Source organism: Lacerta agilis, chromosome 3 (genome assembly GCF_009819535.1).
Source record: "Lacerta agilis isolate rLacAgi1 chromosome 3, rLacAgi1.pri, whole genome shotgun sequence".
Taxonomy (NCBI): Eukaryota; Metazoa; Chordata; class Lepidosauria; order Squamata; family Lacertidae; genus Lacerta; species Lacerta agilis.
Genome location: NC_046314.1, coordinates 98388906 through 98411694, shown reverse-complemented (window position 1 = coordinate 98411694; position 22789 = coordinate 98388906). Strand labels below are relative to the sequence as shown.

Genomic DNA, 22789 nt, shown 5'->3' with positions numbered 1-22789 from the left:
TCTGGGAGTTTCCAGGGTGGTTCAAACAGAATGAATCTATTCTTAAGGACATGTAGACTGTAAGCTCATACACCCTTGTGTGGGAGTAAGCCTCAGTGGGACTTACTTGTAAATAGACTAGGATTGCACTGTTAGTGCTTTAAATGTCAAACCTGGCAGCACTAATTGAATCCAGAAACAAACTAGGAATCAGTGCAGTTGGAGAAGGACTAGAGTGAGATGTTCTGTTTTCCTGACTCCTATCAGAAGTTTGGCAAAGTTTCCAGACTGTTTTCAAGGGCCGACCTATGTAGTGCTTGTAACAGAATGGTTCAACCATTACAGATGCATTCCTTTTCATTATGCTAGAAGATAATCCCAAATTCTGCATTTATCTGCTGCCATGAAGGTAGGAGATGAAGTTTAGACAATGCATGTGGCAGACTCATAGTTGGAAGAGACGTGGGAACTAATTCTAGTCCAGCCGCTGCTCAGTGCGTGAAATTATTTCCGATATTGCAAGTAAGTGGAGACAGTGATGCCCCAAAATGACCTGCTACAGGTTTTCTTTTTTTTACTTTTCTTTAGTCATTTTTATTGGCTTTTTAAAGTCAAAGTATAGAACCTAGGAGAGAAAAATAAAAAACCAAGAAACACAATACAACTGTCAAGAAAAGGGAGCGTGGATGGTACAATCCAATCCAATACAACATAAAAAGGTCATTTTGAGAGTTCCAAATCTCAAGGGAGGCCTCCGAGTGTCACTGCAAGTGGTGCGTATTAATGTATATAATGTAATTTCACCAAATAGCATGAAAAGCATCATGCTTAGCTGTACCCTGTAGCGCTCGAACTTGACAAGTGATCTTTTCAGATACAGCAGCGTTCCAAACATTTTTGTGCCAAAGTGCAAGGTTCCAAATTCTGTAAAGTTTTCCATTTTTGGACAGCTGGCAAACAAGTAACAAGTAATTAAAAACACACACATATACACACCCAAAAGCTATTTAAACACAGCATTCAAATTTGGTCCTTCAAAGCTGCTGCCCCTTTTGTAAAGAAATTACAACTCGTAGATTTGGAACAAACCATTGCCACTTAGCAATACGCATAGAGTAAATTGAAGGCACTTGAATAGCATGCCTTTTCTGCAACAAAACACTTCCCTTGGAAAGCTTCCATCTGGTGGACAGGTTCACTTGTCCAATATTCCAAAATGAGTCCTTCTCCCTTTTCAGTTGCGACTGCTTTGGTATTTACTACTTTGCCACTGTTGACAACATTCGTGCTTAGCTTTACAGTAGCTTCGGAGGGAATACCAGGAACCGAACCCTGCAGATCTGTTACAGTCTCCAGTCCAAAATTTAGGACCACCATAAACACTTGATCTAACCCATCCAGTTCCCTCACATATACAAAGACGTCGGTGTCATTCCAAACGTAACACATCCATCCTCTAAAAATGGGAAGCTCGTTGGCACGAATGGAACTGAGCTCTCGATACAAGTTGAGTGTAGAATTCTGTTGACTCTCTTGCTCCTGTAATGTAATGGTTGCATCCTTTAGTCAATTCTCAGATGCTGAAAGTAAAATCATTTCTCATTCCATCCCTGCCTGTGACCTCTGCTGCTCCTACTCTACCACCCTCAGTCAGCCAAATGTCTACTGCCCCCTTCAATGACTTTTCTCCTTGCCACCCCTATGCATGGAACTGCCTCCCTGCCCATGGTGCCACCTCACCTGCTGCCTTCAAATGACACTTCTGCACATTCTTCTCTCTCAGCCTTTGTCAACCTCTCCCTGCTTTGTTGTTTCCCCATTATCTATTTTAGACTGAAACCTCCTTGGGAGCATATGTTGCCTCTATAAGACACCATGTGCATTCTGGGCCTATGCGCAGCGTTATGCACAAACTTCAGCTGATTGATCAGAGGGGGGCAATTTTAAGTGCTGTGCATAATTTTAATAGTTAAAGTTGCCAGTTATTTATTCGCCTTCTTATTGTGGTCTCAAATGGGCTCTCGAGTTAAAAGTACCGGTACCATCATTCAATTTTTTTCAGGCTATTGATTGTATTACTGTAATATGGAAGGGAGGATAAAATATTTCCTTACAGCAATGAGTGGCTGCTTTATTAAATTGTAAGATACTTTACTCTTTCTGATAGGGCGATAAAGCATCTATATTGAGGTTATCAGTAATAGGCAAATGTTAGAATCAACTTACATGCGATCCTATACATGTCCACCTGGAAGTAAGCCCTAGTTAGTTCAATGGGGCTTACTCCCAGGTAAATAGGTATAGAATTGCTGTACACCAATGCCATCTTAACCTCAGAAGTAAGTCCCACTGAATTCAGTGATGCTTGCTTCTACTGTAGGTAAGTGGAACTTTGGATTGCAGCCTTACTTCCAAACAAGTGTGTTTCGGATTGCAGCCTAAAATGATTTAATTGTCTGCCGGTCCTAGGTAAGTGTAATGCATAAGCACACACCGATTTCCCATACAGTTTGTTTCAGGCTTAATAGCCAATTTAGGAAAAACTACTCCTTCCCATCAACTCTGAATGTGGAAAGAGGGTCACTGCTCTGGGAATCATCCTGAGTTTTACTTCTGTGCATGTGAGGGGGCCTCATTCAAACTGGGGCTGGATTGTCACACTTACATTTTTAAGTATCTTGATAATGCTGGCCCTGCTAAAAAAAAATTGTAATTTATTTGAACAAGAGAGAAAAGTGCTTCAGTCACCATACTTACTTTCACATTTATATTTGGATAGTCAGGATTTACAGGTATCCAGGTTGAGTTGCCTTCACTAAAGCCAGCATTAAGAGTATCATCCCACTGCATGGGTGATTTTTCTGGAAAGGTTGCCTTGAAAAAAAACAAGAAGGCATTATTCACTGCTAATACAGGGTCACACGCAAGTCAATTGCACATAAGTGGGGGGGGGGATGCCTGTACTTCAGGTGTGGTCTGACCAAGGCAGAATAGAATGGTACTATCATTTCCCTTGATCTGGACACTATACTTCTGTTGATGCAGCCTAGAATAGCATTAGCTTTATCTTTTGCTGCTGCATCACACTGTTGGTTCATGTTAAGCTGTTGTCTACTAACACCCCTAGATCCTTTTCATATGTACTGCTGTCAAACCAGGTGTCCCCCAACTTATACTGGTGCAGCTGGTTACTCCTGCCTCAGTACAGAACCTAACATTTGTCCCTCTTTAAATTCTTCCAAGTCGTTTATAAAGACGCTGAACAACAGCGGGCCCAGAACAGAACCTTGTGGGACCCCAGTTGTCACTTTTTTCAAGGCTGATGAGGAACCAATAATGAGCACTCTTGGGCTTGATGTTCTTGGGCTCCCAACTTCCATCAGCCCCTAACATGGGATGGTGGCAGTCATAGTTCAACAACATCTGGAAGGCCACCAATCCTGTTTTAGGAGAAACATGAACAACACAGGCATTGGAGAGGGGGGAATTAACAGCACTGGGAAAGTCAAGATCATCAACAAAGGGTGAAACATCAGCAGCATCCTCAGTAGCATGGTTGTTGCATGGGGGTGGAATTCAAGAATTTCCAAACTCACGTTTTCTGATGTGCTATCTTCCATTCCAATTTCTTCACCATAATAGGTTGTAGGTGTTCCAGGAAGAGTTAAAAGAAGCATGTTGATGACATTTGTGTATTCCTTCCCAATCCGAGAGGAAATTCGAACCCTGTTGGGGTCTCCAGCCTATCAGGAAAGTATACTGTTTTATCAAACTCAAAAGGCACCACCTCTATAAAAGCCATGTAGATAAGGGATGGGATAGTTTTCTCCACCCACAAGCCACAGTTCCTGATGGGAAACCTGAGGGCTGCATGCCAATGGTGGGTGACTTTAAAAGAGGAACAAATTCATGGAGGGCAAGGTTATCAATGGCTACTACCCACAATGAAAATATTCCTTTGAATACCAGTTGCAAGGAATCCCAAGTTGAGGAGAATGCTGTTGCACACAAATTATGCTTGTGGGCTTCCAATGGGCATCTGACCAGCGTGAAAATAGAACGCTGGACTAGAAAGCATATCCTGCGAGTGTCCCAGAAAAACCAGGACATCCCATTTTTTTCTCACGAGAGAATGGCAGACATTTCGAGTTTGCGCGGTTTCCCCCAGGAAAAAACATGCTTTTCGGGGCTGCAATCTCACGCAGCACCCCAAAATGCATGTTTTGGGGCACCGTGCCCCTCCCCAATACACTTTTTCAGGGGGAAACTGTGGTGCAAGATCATGGTGCCCAGAATGGCTGCCGTTCTCTCACAAGATAAAATGGGAAGGTGGTGTCCCAGTTTTCTCCTTCAAGGTATGGGAGAGTGTGAGATAGGCCTTTGGCTTGATCCCACGGGGCTCTTTGAGTGTTACTGTGTCTGGAGACAAAAAATGAGTGGAACGTTGAATGTGTCTTAGCTTTGTATAGTAGGACACATGGCAGCCAGGCAAGAGGAGCAGGGACAATAAGGGGCGTGGCCTGGGAAGGGGGTGTGGCCTAGAGAGAGTCCTGCAGATCAAATAAAGAGGCCTGGAAGTCTGCATTTGACCTGAGGTTCCCCAACCCTGGTTTGAACCATATCTTGTTATAGCAGTATGAAATTAATGACTGTTTGAACTAGTGAAGTCTGCCTTTCCCATGAGCATTGTCTTTCTTTTTTAATGTCCTGTACTATGAAGTACTTTGTTAGACTATAGCCCTCCACGGAAATATATTTTATTTTATATATTGACTGAGTGCTTACATGTTTTTTTAATCACAGCACTCAATATTCACAATAAAGCTGGTTTAATATTGCTTTCCGCTAAACGAGATTTTGCTCCAGCAGAGCAGAGGGAATAAATTGTTCCAAGGCCCCTAAATACAAAGCAATGGTGAAGTCTAATTATCCAAGCCAAATAAACCGTGTGCGACAAAATATTAAATTTAAACAGCAGGGTACCTAATTTTTTCTCACAAAGGTTCAAAATGGAGCACAAACATACAAACGCAGTGTCATCATTTTGATCATTTGAAAAGTTTTCAGTATCCTGCTGTACTAGGGGAGATTGTCATGTTGCTTCAATTTATTGGACCTCAGTCCAGGGAGCCATGGGACTGACATCTTATTCTCAGAAGGGTTTTTGAGGGAAACCTTTGCCAAACCTCACACTCTCACCATTGTATAACCAAAGCCAGTCCAGTCCAAGACACTTTTCATCCTGAGACAAATGACAAGATGGCAGCCCCACCCTTTGACATACAGAAGTCAAAGGTCAAAGTCAACTGGACTGGCAGCTGACAGGAAATCATTCTTTACCACACTAGAGGGCAGTAGGCTAGCTTGGAGGATGCAGAACAAGCAACATGGGACAGACAGAAATGCCCTCCCACTTATCACCACTGCTCCCTGCCCGCTCCCCAACACTATCTGCCGGCTCAGACAGCTGCTTCACTCTGCCAAATGGTAGGGCCAGCCCAATGGACATGGCATACTACCTTTGAAATGTGGCGAAGAGGTTAAAAGCAGCCATCTTTAGGAAGCCTGCAGCTTACTGGATGTTCTTAAATATTTCTTGGTCTTACTCTGCCTCACAAAATACTTGTGGACATATAAAGGGATGACCAATATATCTATAATGCTGCAATAAATTTAAAGGCAAGAGAGGATGCAAATATGTTTAAATAAATAAAATGAGCAATTATTTGGCCACCTGCAAATGTCATAAAAGGTTGTGTGCCAAGCTGGGAGACGATCATAAGCCTTCGTCACCAGAAGCTTACCGCCCAGTTCGGCCATTTGCCTTCCGGCATATTCTTCATCCACAAAGACACAATTTCAAAAATGCCACTTCCTGATATTTCTTGCATGTTCATGAGGTAAAAGTTGAAAGGGAAATCTGCTTCTTGAATGAAAGGTGTCCCATAATACATCATGGTTCTCTCAACGTCGTCATGGTCATTTGCCTCCGTGCCCATAAATCTTGAAAAGAGGACAACGTCTGTTTGGTTCTCTTGCCCATGGTTTTCAGAAGTGGCATTCATTTGATATAACAAAATGGAAAATGGATAACATGCCACAGGACTTGATAATAAAACACCGGGCTCTGGTTCTCTTTGAATCCCAATAATGATTTACATTTTACATTGCAGAGTTCTTACAAGGCACTGTAACAATTACTGGGCTGAATCCAGACTCAGCATGAACAGAGTTATGCTTGTGGTATGTTTCCACAGGTAGAAGGAGAGGGGGAGTTCCCTTTAAAAGCAGCTTTAGGGAGTTGGTGGACCATCCATAACAGTTTAAAAACTCTTTACCTTTTTTTTTTTTTTACCATAACAGTACAGGAGATGGCCCAAGGGACTGAAGGGGGAAAGGGTGACCAAGGAAAAAATGCCTTCCCACCACCCCACTGTCCTTCCTCCAGCAAGAAACTCTGCTGAACTGTAGTCCCTCCTAAAATCACTGCATCCAGTGGTATAGCTAGATCGTTTAAGACTCTGGACTTGTTCGTCTTATGGGAGCTCCTCTCCTCAGATAGCAGTGTGTGTTATTTCACTTCTAAACATGGTAAGACAACTGCATTTGAGGGGGTGCTGTTGCTCATTCTGTTGTGGAGCCATAGATGTCTGCCCCAATTCCTGCCCTGATGGTACCATTGTTGGGATCTAGTGAATCACATCCAGTGCTCCCCCGGGGGTACTCAAGGGTACGCAGTACTGGCACCTCTCCTCTTTTTTTGTTAAAAAGCATGGTATGTGCTGTAACAACTTCATGGTGAGTTCTGGCACCTATTTTTCTAGGGGGTGGAAGCACTGACATCTATCTCAAAAAGCCTCTTAAGGCATCTCCTCTGTCTGTGGTGAAATTCAGTTCTCCCATATCTGAATTGTTCCACACTGAAAAATGTTCAGCCCCCATCCAGAGTAATTTATAGTGCTAGGGACCATTGAGAAGAGCAAATAATTGGAAGGGGACTCTGGTCAATAAATGGATAGAACTCTGTAATTTCACTTGGGCCTCTGAAATCTCGGCCAAACACAATAGGCCTCTCAATAGATAAGCTGGAAGGGTTAACTACACTGAACATCAAAAATGTTCTGATTCCACAGGAGTCAGACGCTGAGTGCAGCTGGTGCCAAAACACAGCATTCCAGCATTCAATTTAGGCTAATGCGATACTTATGATTATCAAGCCCTACATCAATAATGGAGGACCAGTTGCAACTGGACACTGAACTGTAATGATAAATCATTAAAACACGTGATTGCATACTTACTTGAATACACATTGACAGTACAACTGGCTGATCATTCACCTGTATCAGGTTTTGGCTAACCTTTAGCCCACCAGATGATGTCACACTCTCCTTGCGGCCCCATCCTCCTCCCTGTTGAGCTCCCCAAGGGCAGCACTGAGACTAAAACCCCATATGCACTGCACATTTAAAGCGGTATTATATCTCCTTCAACTGTCATGGCTTCCTCCAAAGAATCCTGGAGGCTGTAGTTTGTTAAGGGTGCAAGGTATTGTTAGGAGGGCCCTATTGCCCTCACAGAGCTAAAGATCCCCATGGTTTAACAGTCAACCCCTCTTCCCAGGGAAATCTGGGAACTGTAACTCTCTGAGGGGAATACGGGACTCCTAACGACACTCGGCACCCTAAACAGACAACACATCCCAGGATTCTTTGGGGGAAAGCCATGGCTGTTTAAAGTAGCGAGCGCAGATAGGGCCTAAGGAGGAGGAAGCTGGGCAGCCAGCGCCGCCCGCTGGACTGGATATAAGAAGGCGGGTAGTTGGGGGCTGGCTGAGAGCAGGCTGGGTTTGGTGGGGCAGTGCCCCATTTGCCCTAAAAGGCTAGACTTGACTGGCAGGCCATGACATAACTAATATGGCCTCCCCTGAAGATCTTAGTGGATCGCCAGGTCTATATGAGAGAAGGCATTCTTGCACATTGTTCCAGCGAGTTCCTGGGATGGGATGGGATGGGGACATTCACTCTTACCTGCTAATGTTTTCAGACTGCTTCCTAGATCTTACCATCATAAGAAAAGGATAAGAAATGAAGATGTCGTGGTAATGTTACCTGTATCTTCCAGGCTCACTGCTGTACTTATCCATGGTGTGCCGGAAACTGCGTACAATATCGTGCATGCCAACCTGGGTGGTGGTGTAGTCGTGATACAGTTCAGAATAGGCTGTGATAGTGTCCTTCAAGAGCAATAGGATATTTGTCATTACTCCTCTTTCTAACTTTCTAGGCCCTTCCAGAGAGGGACATCTGAGACAATGGCTGCAATCCAGAATGTTCCTCTCAGAAGGTGTCCTTTTAGAATACCACCACACTTCTCCCCACCCCACTCCCGCAAGTTATAAAAGAACTGCAGTTAGGGTGCTTCTTTTTTTAAAAAAAAGTCTATTTCTGGCCTGCACCATTTTTACCACCACACGCTCATAAATCCATTCCGTTCAATTTCTGCATTAATTTGCAATTTTTTAATAAAAAAAATCCTTGTGAAAACAAAACTTCCCTTTTAAATACATATTTAGATTTTTCTCTCTTTAAAAATACATTTCTAAGTGTATTTCCCCCCAATACATTTTAACATTTAATATGAGAGCTGCATCAGAACATTCAGGAAGTACAAAGACCGATGGATGACCAAGTTCCAATCCATACGTTGGCCCAGCAGGTGCTGATCAGGTCAGTTCCTACAATTCACAATATTTAAAACTACCTTTTATATTTTTGTACATTTATATCCCACCTTTCTTCCATCATGGAACCAAAGGTGTCATATATGGTTTATAGGAGGTCATGAATGTCTAGCTAGAACCGAGTCCTATAGCTTTCCAAAAGTCTTGGAGGCTGTGCCCATGAACATCTGAAGCTAAATAATACCACTGGTCCATCTCTTCCAGTCCCAGCTGTAGCCTTCCAAGGTCTCTGGCAGAGGCCATATGGACATATGTAGGAAGAGCCTTGCTGGATCTGAGCAAAGGTCCATCTAGTTCAGCATTCTAACAGTGGCAAGGCCCCTAGGAAGCCATAAGAAGGACATGAACCCAACACATACACACACACACACCCCGTTTGTCCACAACACATGGTTTCCAGAGGCACATTGCCTCTGAGAATATAAACTGCCTCTGAGCCTATTCAGTTAGGACAGCTAATAGAGCTAGCCTGAGTCTTTCCCAGTCCTTCTGCATGAGATGCTTTGAACTGGAAATGACAATAATTACACCTTATACTGATATATTAAAAAGAGACACAGCACCACTAACAAAATGTGAGGAACCCATGTGTACTCCCATAAGAGGACAAAAGAGAAAAATCGTTACCGGATTTTGGGATTTATTGACTTGAGGCTCATCTCTCAGATGTGTTGCTTCCAGTAGGAATTTGACAGTACTAATGCTAAACCCGTCAACGCCTTTGCCGAGCCAAAATCTGATAACCTCCTAAACGAATAGAAGAGGCAGGATTGTTTTGCGTTATGTCAGAAGCTACAGCAATTACATTTCATATATTTTGAGTTTCGTAAAAGAAATGTAGATTGGCTTAAAGCTCTGTCACCAAAGGGTGTGGGGAACCTTTGGCCCTGCAGATGTTGCAGAGCTACAACTCCCATCACCCCAGGCCTTTAGCCACGCTTCCTGGCGCTTGTGAGATCTACAACAGGGGCTCCCAAACTGTGGTCTGCAGACCATTCGTGGTCCGCAAGGTTCACTCAGGTGGTCCATGGAGTGTCTGTAAAAGGACAGGGAGGGAGGGAGTTGCAGTGGAAAGTGAAGACCTTTGTGCTTCTTCTCTATGCTAATTCACTACAAATTTCCCTCTCCTGGAGCTGTTTTTTTCTTCATAGAAGCAGCCTCTTATCTTTTAAGACATGGCTGCATGCCACATGTACTTTAGCCCTTATTATGGACACTGGCAAATAGAAGGGGAAGAAATGGAGGCAGTGAGAGATTTCACTTTCTTGGGTTCCATGATCACTGCAGATGGTGACAGCAGTCACGAAATTAGAAGACGCCTGCTTCTTGGGAGAAAAGCAATGACAAACCTAGATAGCATCTTAAAAAGCAAAGACATCACCTTGCCGACAAAGGTCCGTATAGTTAAAGCTATGGTTTTCCCAGTAGTAATGTACGGAAGTGAGAGCTGGACCATAAAGAAGGCTGATCGCCGAAGAATTGATGCTTTTGAATTATGGTGCTGGAGGAGACTCTTGAGAGTCCCATGGACTGCAAGAAGATCAAACCTATCCATTCTCAAAGAAATCAGCCCTGAGTGCTCACTAGAAGGACAGATCCTGAAGTTGAGGCTCCAGTACTTTGGCCACCTCATGAGAAGAGAAGACTCCCTAGAAAAGACCCTGATGTTGGGAAAGATGGAGGGCACAAGGAGAAGGGGACGACAGAGGATGAGATGGTTGGACAGTGTTCTCGAAGCTACTAACATGAGTTTGGCCAAACTGCGAGAGGCAGTGAAGGATAGGCGTGCCTGGCGTGCTCTGGTCCATGGGGTCACGAAGAGTCGGACACGACTGAACGACTGAACAACAACAATGGACACTCAATAGAGGAAGATTACTACCTTGTGATAATCATGTGTGGTCATAGAAGTTGTGGTCTTATGATGAGATTTTCTGCATGGATCAGGGTAGTGGACTGACCTAAAACAGATGTATAGATCTGGACAGAAGGAGTTGAAATCAGGACGGGAAGTTAGTCGTGACTAACCATGATTCCAATGGGAGCAAAGTGCAACTAGCATCCTCTGGACCATACTCAAGGTCAGTTTGGAAACAACAGAGTGATTTTGAAATAAAGGACTTGAGATCACTTCCATAGTGTTTTAGTATAATTATTCAACCTAGAGCCCTTCATAAATTGTTAGAAGAGCTAGCTATTTAAAAAAATAAAATAAAGCAATGATATCAACAAGTTTTTTAAACATGCTCCTTATTCCCCAATATGTTATATATTAGCAAAACAGGTAGCATCAACAAATCATATTGCATGATCCAAGCGCTATGGGCATTCCTTCGTGATCAGAATGCAATTGATTACTTACGTGAATTTCTTCCTCAACATCTGGGTTACGGAAATTTAAATCCGGCTGCTCTTTTCCAAACTGGTGAAAGTAACACTGGTTTCTCACTTCATCGTACTGCCAACTGGAGTTCCCCAACACGCTCACCTGATTACATAAGGAACATGATCTTTTTTAAAAAGTCAAGACTATTTAGACAAAACAAAATAAAAAAATAAAAAATAAATCCTTCCAGTAGCACCTTAAGAGACCAAACAAGTTTGTTCTTGGTATGAGCTTTCGTGTGCATGCACACTTCTTCAGATATCTTCTTCAGATATCTTCAGATATTGGTGTCTGAAGAAGTGTGCATGCACACGAAAGCTCATACCAAGAACAAACTTGGTTGGTCTCTAAGGTGCTACTGGAAGGATTTATTTTTTATTTTTATTTTGTTTTGACTATGGCAGACCAACACGGCTACCTACCTGTAACTGAGACTACTTAGAGTCATTGTTGTTATAATTAACGATGCACATTAAATTCAGCCGAGGCCCAAATCTCAAATCAGGCCTAACTGGAGGAATCTGGGCCTCGTTCAAGGAAAGTAAAGATAGCCCTGGATAGCTACTGGCATCCAGGGTTGCCGGAGATTCAGCATCCCCACCTGTCTTGCTCCATTCTACAGCATTATTGTGGTACCAGCTGCAGCTCGGCACCCAGTGCGACCCTCAAACCGCCTCTGCTCTCCTTCTCCCTTCTTCTTCTTCTGTATGTTAAAATATGCACTGGAAGTGTGTGTGTGAGCTGCTGTGAGTGCCATTCATGGAAGAAAGGTGGCATACAGGCATTTCAATAAATGCAAATAATCAAATTACATGGGAAATAATGTTTATTTGGGGAGTGGGGTGGACAAGTCAAGAACTCAGCATGGGGCTGCCACCTTGTCTTATGCGCGACTTTTTCTGGTTTGCATCTTTATCATAAAAGTCGACAATTAAATCAAATAGTCGCCCAAAGGGGCAACGTCCAAAATGGGCAACAGGAAAACACAACAGTCTGGTCTAATTTTATTTATATATAAGCCAATGATTTTTTTTTAAAAAAACCCAAATGTTTAACCACTAGACAGTTGGGGGATAAGGGCCACAGATGTGGACCCTCTGATGTCAGCTTATGCTCGTTCTTTTTGGCCAATCTACTTCTAAGTAAATCTAATCTTTCCAAGATTTCATTTTGAGCCAGAGACTGTAGTGACCAGAAGCGGTTTATTAGAACTTGTTCCTCCTCAGAGACAGAGTCCTCATTGTCTCTTGTCACAAATTGAGAGTCAGCACCGGCTATATCTTTTCTTTTTGCAATTAATGGGTCTTGTAAACAGTGGCCCCACTGGCTCGTTTGATATCTGTTTTGTTGTTTGAATTCTTTCCCTTTTTGATCCTCCACGCCTCGCGTCTTAGCTCTTCCGGGAGCTGCAAGGGGGGCTATTGGTGCTCTATTTTCAAAAATCCTTAGCAGCTCAAATCCTTCGTTTTTAAATAGTTTTTTGGCTCTAAAGATGTAATTTGCTAAATTGTAATCTAGAAACATAATGCAAAATATTTGGTTCATAGCTCAGTTGAAGAGCATCTGTTCTTCTTGTGGAAGGCTCCAGCTTCATTCTCTAGCATCTCCTGATGGGGCTGGGACAGATCCTTGTTTGAAATGCTAGAGACCCACTCCCAGTCAGTGTCGACCAGGGGTAGCCAATGTAGATGGGGGTTGCAGCAGTCCAGCAATATCTGGAAGCAGGCATGTTGCCTATGCTCCGACTCAGACAAAGCCACTTCCTATGTTGGTTGGTTGGTTGGTTTAATTTAATTTTTGTTTTTTTTAATTTTTAATTTTATTTTGACAAAGTAATAATAATAAATAAATAAGGGTAAAAATGTGAACCCCACCACCAAGACCATTCCATTGTAACTATCCAACCTCCCAAAATGTCTTGCGATGGTTTGACCCCTTTCTGTTTTAACAGTACAAATTCTACAAACACCCTCCATATCTCCTCAAAATCACTTCTCCTGCATATCCCCCATCTTACCTTAATGGCACGTGTTAATTTATCATTAAAAGCTATATCCCACACTTCTTTATATCGTTCTTCCATTTTATATTCTGCTTGCCCCTTCCACTTGCTAGCTACAATAATGCATGCAGCTGTCAATAAATTTGTGAGCAAGTCCTTCATAGCCTGCGAACCTTCCACCCCATTGTAAATTGATAATAATGCCACTTCTGGACTTTCAGTCAGCTTTAACCCAGTGGTTTCTTTCTTTCTTTCTTTCTTTTTTAATTGATGTTTACGCAGAACTCATTTTATATACAGTCTTTACAACAGAAAACTTTACAGCCAAAATAAACCAAAATACAAGCTAAAACATGACTCATATGTTTTCATTTGTACCAAATTCTTCTCAGATTTCCTTATTTTACTATTCATTAATGTTAGTCTCCTCCTTGTAACTCCTTGTTCTTGGCCTCTTAAATCCCATATATATCCTTAACAATTTTCTGAATACTACCCTATACAGTACCTCCCTCCCCACATACCTGTTACTTCCCTTCACCCATGTGCGATCCCATCTACATTATGTTATTTCTCATTGCATTAACTAAGATTTGTATTTGTTGTTCCGTATAGATTATGATATCGTCTTGTATCCTTGCAGCTTTTAGCTATCGCATATTAAATTTGAAACCAGATCTTTCCATGTATTCCTTTACGCACTCCCACTCTTTGTGAGTTTTTTTATTATTATTATTAGGACACTAGGACAGCCTCTGATTGTCGCTGTTAACTTTGCCATCTCGGCAAATTCACAGATTTTGGCTCGCCATTCTAATAATTCTGGTATTTTTTTCCTGTTTTCCAGTTTTTTGCCACTAATAATCTAGCCGCCGCTGTTGCATAAAGGAATACATTCCTTTTGTCCTTGGGGATGTCGCTGGATACTAAGCCCAGCAAACATGCTTCCGGCTTTTTGGAAATTGAACTTTTAAATATCTTTTTAAGTTCTTCATGTACCATGATCCAAAATTGTTTAACCACCTTGCACCCCCCACCACCACCACATATGATACATTGTCCCCACCTCTGTTTTACATCTCCAACAGAGATTTGAGTATTTTTTAATAACTAATTTTACTGGGGTGAGATACCAACCCGGTGATTTCTGTTATCTCCTTAAACACCCTTTGCCAACAACAAAGAAAGGGTACATATTTACACCTCCTGGCATCCCCTCCAACATGACACCAAATATTCCATTAGCTTCCTATGTTTGTAAAGCTCGTTTTACAAAGTGCAAGCACACTTCAGGGCAAAATGTTTAAAATAAAATTACTTCTCAATACAGATTTGTTTGCCGAAATCACAATTTGTGCTCTGGCCTGAAACACATTGAAAGGCATTTTACGGCAAAACAGGGCGGTGTTTTCTGAAACTGTTCTCTGCAGCCGCTTCCCAAACTGCTCCAGCCTCGGATTAAAATGTGGGGAATGAGAGCAGAGTTTTCATCCTAGTGAAACCAGTGTCTGACATCTTTGCATTACAGAAACAGAAAAGAGTGATCTAACAATGAGCCAGTTTGTTTGATTCTGATGTCATGTTTGGCAGGGGGAAGAGACAGCTGTGATGAGGAGGCTCCTGGGGTGGCATGCCCACTGGAACAAGGGGTATGTCACAATGAACTAGCCATGCGAGATGTGTCCCTTCCTGCCAACAGGTTTCTACAGAGAGAGGCCGAAAGCAAGCAAGGAAAGCAGACTCGAAAAAGAATTAAGATCAAACGAAGTGGAAGACAAGCAACAGCATCTATCGCTTCAACAACCAAATCACTTACGTGACACATGTGTGCTTGGGAGGGCAAAATATCTCATAAGAAGCTGAATTGCACATCTGTTTGTTTGTTTGTTTGTTTGGAAATGCTTGCAGTTTAATAACATCACAACGCTTAAAATGCTATTACTGATTAACAGCTTGATCCTAAAAGTGTTTAGTCAGAATTCACTCCCTTTGACTTATTCCCGAGTAAGTGTGCACAGGACTAAACTCTTAATTGATAGAGCATTCTACTGCAGTCAGTGTACTTTTGTTTCCAGCCAACGTTTTCGGGAACAAAGTATTCTGTAACCATGTGATTTCACAATTCAAGGTGGTTGTTGTTGTTGTTGTTGTTGTTGTGTGTGGTTGTGTTCTCATTTTTAGCTGAAGTTACTATTACAGTAACACTGCTTAGCAAATTATATATATTATGTCTATATATATTATACATATGTTAATAGCAGTCCTAATGAAATCAGGTTACATAAGAGGAGACCTGCTACAGCCAGACATACCTAAAATATGAATGGCATTTACGGGGAAACCTGAGCTGTTGTGATCAAAGCAGAGGTTGTTTGCAAGAGCAAGGAGGCTGTATATCATTGAGGGGAAAAGGGAGACCAATACTATTGGATCAGGCAAGGGCCCATCCAATCTCACATCCTCTTTCCCCAGTGGCCAACCAGATGCTGCAATCAGGCCCTGAGCGCAAGAGCTCTCTCTCCTCTTGCGGTTTCCAACAACTGGTATTCAGAAGCACATTGCTTCTCATCGTTATACCTTACTGTATAACGGGTGGAGAACCTCAGGCTCAGGAACCAAATAGGCCTACAGCTCACCAGGCCTCTCTGTTTGGTCACTGTTTGAACCACATGGTGTGAGGTTCATGCCTACATTGCTGCATTTTTTGTTTGTTTATTTTTGTGCTACCGGAGTCCTGTACTCACCCAGTTATTTGGTGGTTTGGTGGTCCCATTGGCATATGTGCAGTCATGCCAGATGTAGTAATCCGTGTATTTTCCAGTCCGATTGCGACTAAGCTGAAACCAGTTGTGCTTGTCACTTGTGTGGTTAGGTATTAGATCCATTATCACTTTCAAACCTTGTGCAAGAGGATGCAAAAAAACAGCCTGTCAAACTGCACACACCTGCGTTGTTCCTAGCAGAGAACTAAGTCTTTGGCTTTGATTGGACAGGTGCACAATAGCAGATGGGGGATAATCTTGCTTGTCAACTGTAAAAGTTTATTGCAAAGATTACTGAGCTGAACCATGTGACCAAATTGGGGGAAATTGTTACCAAAAATTGCTGAAAGGGCTTGTGAAGATCCTGTCCCGAAGACCAGTGGAGTTAATTAGCATCTAATAAAAACTACTAAGCGTTTCACAATATCAAGTAAAACATAGCTTGGATCCAATAAACTTTTTGCAGAATGGATCTTCCTCGCTCCCTGTTGGATGAGCAGCAGCAGAGATCATTCCACATGCAACTTAATGGCTAATTCTGTTATCAATAAGTGAGCAAACCAGTTGGGATGTATCATCATCATTCATTCATTCCATTTCATTTCTATACGGTTTTATAATTTTAAGGGGGAGGGGGAAATATCAAAGCACATAAAAACAGCAAATGAAATGAAATCCAGAATGAAACATAGAGCAAAGCCAACCTTTATCGTGTATCGCTGCAACCAGGTTTTCAAAATCCTTCATGGTTCCAAACATCGGGTCAATGTCTCGAAAGTCTTCTATGCCATATCCCAAATCTCGTAAGGCAGACTTGTAAAAAGATGTGATCCAGATTGTTTTTACATTTAGATACTGGATGTGATCCAGTTTTTCTTGGATACCTAGGTAGGGAAAATAAAGGGGAAGGAACAAACTGCCGTAACAACCAGTGGGGTTAGCTGGTTCAAATTCTTGATGGTTTGCAAAGTTCACTCCTTCTGCATCTTACAGGATAGTTATGAGGACCAAATGAGTTGTGGGGGGAGGGGGGGACATTTACACTGCCTCAAGCTCCTTGAATGAAAGGTGGGTTAAAAACTAACAACAACAACTAATGCTGCACTGCAGAACGTTGCTCCTGCCTTGTGTTTGAACCAGCCAACCTGCTAGGACCTCTTCCAGGATATTCCATTCCATTCATCTGATTTTGGCCAGTTTCCCCACTCCTTTAGCAAGCTGCTCCTTATGTTCAGTACCATCCCATTCTGGAAGATCTCCCAGACCTCTGAAGCAGCTTTTAGAGACTACAGACAGCTGTGATGGAAAGGAGGAGGCAGGAAAGTCTGCTTAAGTAAACTTCCTTCCATTCTTGCTTCACATGATCCAAAATCCAATATCAATAACATAGGGTAAGGTTTGGAACTGCTGTTGTTCCTAACTTGTTCAAGTGTTATAACGCATGAGAGATACTTATAGGAAGCCTCTCCTTAATCTTGGAGTGGGCCATCTTAGGGTGTGGTCTGAAGGCAAGTGGGGTCACCACCTTGTTGAAGCTAAGCAGGTCTGGCTGTGGATAGTGGATGGGTGACCACCAGGGAACCCCTTGTAGACCACTGGGGTTCCATGGTGGAAGGAAGGCAGGATGTTGCAAGCAAATAAATAAAATCCAGTGTTTGGATTGCCAGTCCCAGAGACAGAAGGAGCAAGATGGATTAGCATTACCAGTAGCCATGGAACTTGGCAGCAGGCTCTTTGGGGAAGGATGAGAGCATGTGAAATGTCCTCCCATTCAGAGTTAACTAAACACTGACCAAGGGGGTCCAAGTCTCAATGGCAGAATAAATAATTCCCAGGAAGCTATGGTGTTGTCTGAGAATAGCTATCCCCCCTTTTTTTTCTTCATTAGGAATGTAGGGTATTTAAAAATAGCAACCCCCAAACCACCCTTCCAGGATCTTTTCATTTCATGGAACATTAACTGGAAAGATTTCTAATACACAAGACTATAAGAATAATTTCAGGGCCAAAGTCCAACTTTCTCTTTTCCGTTAGGTAAACTGCCTTTTGCCTTCACTATGACTGTTCTTCTTCTTCCAGTTCCCAAACCTCTTTTTATCTTCTCCTGAATCAGAGCTGCTACACATTCTTCCGATACAAACAGTTGCCTAGTAGCTTTGGGGTCATCTGACATTGCATTCCAGAAAATGAAAAGCAGTGAGCTGCAGCTCTTACCTTATATTTCTTACCAAATATTTTTGAGTGTTTATTCAAAATATGCACCTCCCACTTCTGCAAAATGCAGCCGACATCAGCAAGGCTAATGCTGCTAGCCAGAAATGGACCGTCCCATAATGATCTATTTCTCTTTCAAATAAACCAGTCTTGATTTAACACCAAAAAGAACAGAAAGGAGGTGCCAAGAAGAGGCACAGCCCTCATTAGCTACTTGGGCTTCATACACACCACATATTGAAAGCACATTTAAAGCACGTTCCCCACACAAATAATCCTGGAAACTGTAGTTTACCTATGGCAGAACTACAATTTCCAACACCCTTAACAAACTACAGTTTGCAGGATTCTTGGGAGCGGGGAGATGTGCTTTAATGTATGGTATGAACACCACACAGCCCTCACCTCTGAAAGTGGATGACCCTGGAGTAGACTTCCAATTCATGCCCTCAGTAAAAAGGCAGGGCTATACAGGGCTGGAGGTGACTCTTGAGAGTCCCAGCAAGAAGATCAAACCTATCCATTCTTAAGGAAACCAGCCCTGAGTGTTCACTGGAAGGACAGATCCTGAAGCTGAGGCTCCAATACTTTGGCCACCTCATGAGAAGAGAAGACTCCCTGGAAAAGACCCTGATGTTGGGAAAGATGGAGGGCACAAGGAGAAGGGGACGACAGAGAATGAGATGGTTGGACAGTGTTCTCGAAGCAACTGGCATGAGTCTGACCAAACTGCGGGAGCCAGTGGAAGACAGGAGTGCCTGGCGTGCTCTGGTCCATGGGGTCACGAAGAGTCGGACACGACTAAACAACAACAACATACAGAGGAAGCCTTAAGGCATCCCTTCGTACCTTGGTCTTAGGGGTTTGGAGGATTAACATTATGTACCTTGGGGGGAAATGAATAAGCCTTACCAGCCCACAAAGATTGTCACTAGCTGGGCTGTGCCACTCATACTTTCCCCAGGAGGCTTATCTAGCCATAGCAAAGTGGCAGAAAACATTGCTCTTTGGGCAAGAGGTCCCAGATATCTTCTCAATCGGAGGACTTGCCCTGCAGAGCCACTGTCTGTCTGTCTGTCTGTTTGTCTGTCTGATATGGAGCTAGATTAGTCTGACCAGTTAGTCTACTTGCTCCATATCAGGCAGGCAGGCAGTGGCTATATTTTTGAGAAGGTGCACTGGTGGTCTCTAGCAGCATTGTGAGGAGAGAGGTGTGAGAGATGTTACGGAAATTATGGGGGGGGGGATCACCCAAGCAAAGTCTCCTCCCGTGCAAACTCATTGGGGTATGGAGTGATGCCCTTAAGGGAACCCATCTCTCCGCCACGATCCAGTAGGTGAGAGACCACATGCACAGGGAAATGCCTCAGCAGGTAATCTCTGAGTGCTTCAGGAAGCCACTGGGCTAATATCCCTCAGCTGGAATCCCATTGTTCTCTCCCAGATAAGTGCTCAAGGTATCCTTGCCAATACTTAACACCAATTCACATTGGCTCAGGGCTATCTCCCTGATATTGCTCTGTTTCCCCCATATGCTAATCTTGTTTTTCCTATATGTTAATCATGTGTAACCCTTCCCTTTCATGACGTAGTAATGATGTTTCCAAACTGTATTCTGGGATATGATAGGAGTTTTTAAAAGTTCTTGTAACGCTGCTCTGGGGGTGCAGTTTTGACTGTAACCTATTGCGCAATAAACCCTGTCTTGTCCTTGCTCCAGTGGCTGGACTTCTTTTATTTAACTCCGCAGAAACCAGTGGGCTTATCCCCAAGGGCCAGGTGCCTGGGCAGTTCCACACCTGGGATTTTCCGTTTACAGTGAGAAACAGTTGCCTTCAAAATTACAAATGCTTTTATCCCTCATTCCCTAAATACTATTTTTACACATGTGCATCTATGCTTTTTTAAATTTACCTGTCCTCCCCTTACTCATTAGCATTTCCCAGCCAGCATTGACTATATGAAGAACCCCAGGCTTGCTATTTTTTTTTGGGGGGGGGAATAATGTGTTTGTGTGGATAAATAAATCCTGCAACATGAATGCAGGAAAATCCACATGCACTTCAGTGAAGGACACTCGCTGCTGTGAACCAGACCCATTTCTGCCAGGCTTCCCCGATTTATAGGTCAAATCTATCTTGCACACTCAGCTTTCCCTCTCCTCTTGACCTGGCACTCCCAGAAGTAGCAGGGGTGCTTGTTACTCATGTGGTCTGTCTGTGTGTCTTGCCTACTTGCCTTCCCAGCAGAAACCGTGCTAGCACATCTAGCGCTCTGCTCACAAGGTGTGTGTTCATTTTGTTGCAGCGTTTGTCCGAGTGGGCAGCAGGCAAGCAGCAGTGAAGAAAGAAGAAGAAGAAGAAGAAGAAGAAGAAGAAGAAGAAGAAGAAGAAGAAGAAGAAGAAGAAGAAGAAGAAGAAGAGTTTGGATTTGATATCCCGCTTTTCACTACCCGAAGGAGTCTCAAAGCGGCTAACATTCTCCTTTCCCTTCCTCCCCCACAACAAACACTCTGTGAGGTGAGTGGGGCTGAGAGACTTCAGAGAAGTGTGACTAGACCAAGGTCACCCAGCAGCTGCATGTGGAGGAGTGGAGACACGAACCCGGTTCCCCAGATAATGAGTCTACTGCTCTTAACCACTACACCACACTGAGATGTTGGAAGGCAGAGCTGACCCTGCAACCCCCCCCCCGCCCCCCCAAGTTAGACTGCCGCCTTCAGGTGCAGTGGGGGGTGCTGCCCCACTGCCAACAGTCACATCTCTTGCACCTTACAATACACCATGGGTAGGCAACCTAAGGCCTGTGGGCCAGATCTGGCCCAATCGCCTTCTCAATCCGGCCCTCAGACAGTCCGGGAATCAGTGTGATTTTACATGAGTAGAATGTGTCCTTTTATTTAAAATGCATCTCTGGGTTATTTGTGGGGCATAGGAATTTGTTCATGCCCCCCCCCAAATATAGTCCAGCCCACCACCACATGGTCTGAGGGATGGTGGACCGGCCCACGGCTGAAAAAGGTTGCTGACCCCTGCAATACATCATTTCAACAGCCATGGCTTCCCTCAAATAATACTGGGAACTGTAGTTGGGTGCTGGGAATGGTAGCACTGCCAGGAATCACCTAACAACTCTCAGCGTCCTTAACTACATTTCTCAGGGTACTTTGCAAGAAACCACAACTGTTATGGTGGCACAAGAATGCTTTAAAAAGGGTACGGTGTGAAAGTGGCTTAATGTTGAAATTATGATTTAACATTCCACCTGATTTCCTTTCCTGCAAGGTCCCTTATTTTATAACTTCCTTGTCTCATAGAGTGGGACATATGTCCACAATTTTAGGCAATAAAGCTTCAAGATACATCTTTTTTTAAAAAAAATCTGGGTCAGGAAATCTCATTCTCCATTACTTTGACTAGAACAGAAAAGGTTAAGATACGGAACACTGTAAACAACTAAAAACTTTGGCAGGATTTGAGTAATGCTTGTAATGTACTTAAAACTAAGGTAAAAATAGATTACTGAAAGAAAAATAGAGAAGTTATTTGATACAGTAGGAAATGTTTGATAATGGAAACCATGGGGGCAGGAAGTCTTAAGGATTTGGAGAATCCTAAATGAGGATGATTATGATTAATGTTTTAATTCAAATGTAGAATGTAAAACTGAATAAACAAGATTTATAAAAAGAAAGAAAGAAAAGGCTGAGATATATTCTTATAGCCTGTGAGACCACCATCTTGCCGACTCAGCTGTGAGTCCAGGTAGTGACTGTCTGGGAACCACGATGGAAGAAAGGCGGAATAGAAATGCAAGGAAACAGAAGATAAAAGAGGTTTGGCACACATACCTTTGAGATCGCCATTGCCATCGCTGTCAGTGTCCTTAAACGACCGAGGGTAAATTTGGTAGATGGGGCTGGCTTGCCACCAGCCAAGGCATTTGGGGGACAGGGCAATAATGGCAGCCGTAGCTGCCACAAGCACCAGTGAGGATGCAATGATCAACCAGAAAAGTATCTCCCGGGTAATTCTGTAGCGTGCTTGAGATGAGAACTGGAGGAGCACTTCTTTGGGCATCCCCGCATAAGGCCTCACTGGTAACTTTTCCGCCATTCCAGACTCTATGAAAAGAGTACATGTTTTTGGCAACCCATCTTGGCTTGTGGCATCGGCCTCCTTTTCCTCCAGCTCCTCGCTTTGAACAAACCCATTGTTCTCGATGCCTTCATTCTGCCCCAGCTCAAAAGAGATGGCCCTATCTTCTTTGCCAACCATTTTGCCTCAGTCTGTTCTCACCCCTCTCAGAAGACTCGGTGCAGTTGGAAGAAGGTGGGGCAGGTGGCCGGGGGGGGGGGAGAGGAAAAACCTTTGGTCGGTGAAACGAGGAAGTGTCACTAATCCCTGGTTTAAAAATAAACCTGAGCGACCAGTCCAAAGTCTGACCCGGATTAAGAGCATTAAGGGCTCCCACTCTGCACAAAAGACTTTTCTTCGCTGAGGGGCAAAATGTTGCAAGAGAACAAAGCTTCAGCTCATGCCAACCAGACTTCAAAAGAAAATAGCTTAGCGCTTCAGGAATGGAGGTACTTGAAGGCGGCCACTTCTGGGCAAGGCTTGTGTGCATTTAACACTTGCATGCCAGGCAGCCGTTCAACAACAAGCAAGGCCTCTGCCCGATGGGTCACCTTGCTGGAAAATGCT

General features: G+C 43.3%; 1 protein-coding gene across 1 annotated transcript; it reads right to left on the bottom strand.

Annotated features, from left to right (window-relative positions):
• Positions 1-567: 567 nt before the first annotated feature.
• Positions 568-22417, bottom strand: SLC3A1 (solute carrier family 3 member 1). The gene is made up of 10 exons (XM_033144891.1): positions 21937-22417; positions 16577-16756; positions 15855-16009; positions 11085-11210; positions 9350-9469; positions 8091-8215; positions 5784-5982; positions 3576-3722; positions 2737-2853; positions 568-1518 (listed from the first exon to the last, which is right to left on the bottom strand). The coding sequence occupies exons 1-10, from the start codon at positions 22361-22363 to the stop codon at positions 1078-1080; spliced, it is 2037 nt and encodes a 678-aa protein (XP_033000782.1). The 5' UTR covers positions 22364-22417; the 3' UTR covers positions 568-1077.
• Between the last annotated feature and the right edge of the window lie 372 nt (positions 22418-22789).

Bases quoted from the DNA above. Each gene is read 5' to 3' on its own strand.
- SLC3A1 (XM_033144891.1), bottom strand. From the start codon at position 22,363: ATGGTTGGCAAAGAAGATAGGGCCATCTCTTTTGAGCTGGGGCAGAAT. The intron at 16,757-21,936 runs GTATGTGTGCCA...TTCCCTACCTAG, and splicing joins TGGCAATGGCGATCTCAAAG to GTATCCAAGAAAAACTGGAT. The intron at 3,723-5,783 runs GTAAGCTTCTGG...CTTTCCTGATAG, and splicing joins GCAAATGGCCGAACTGGGCG to GCTGGAGACCCCAACAGGGT.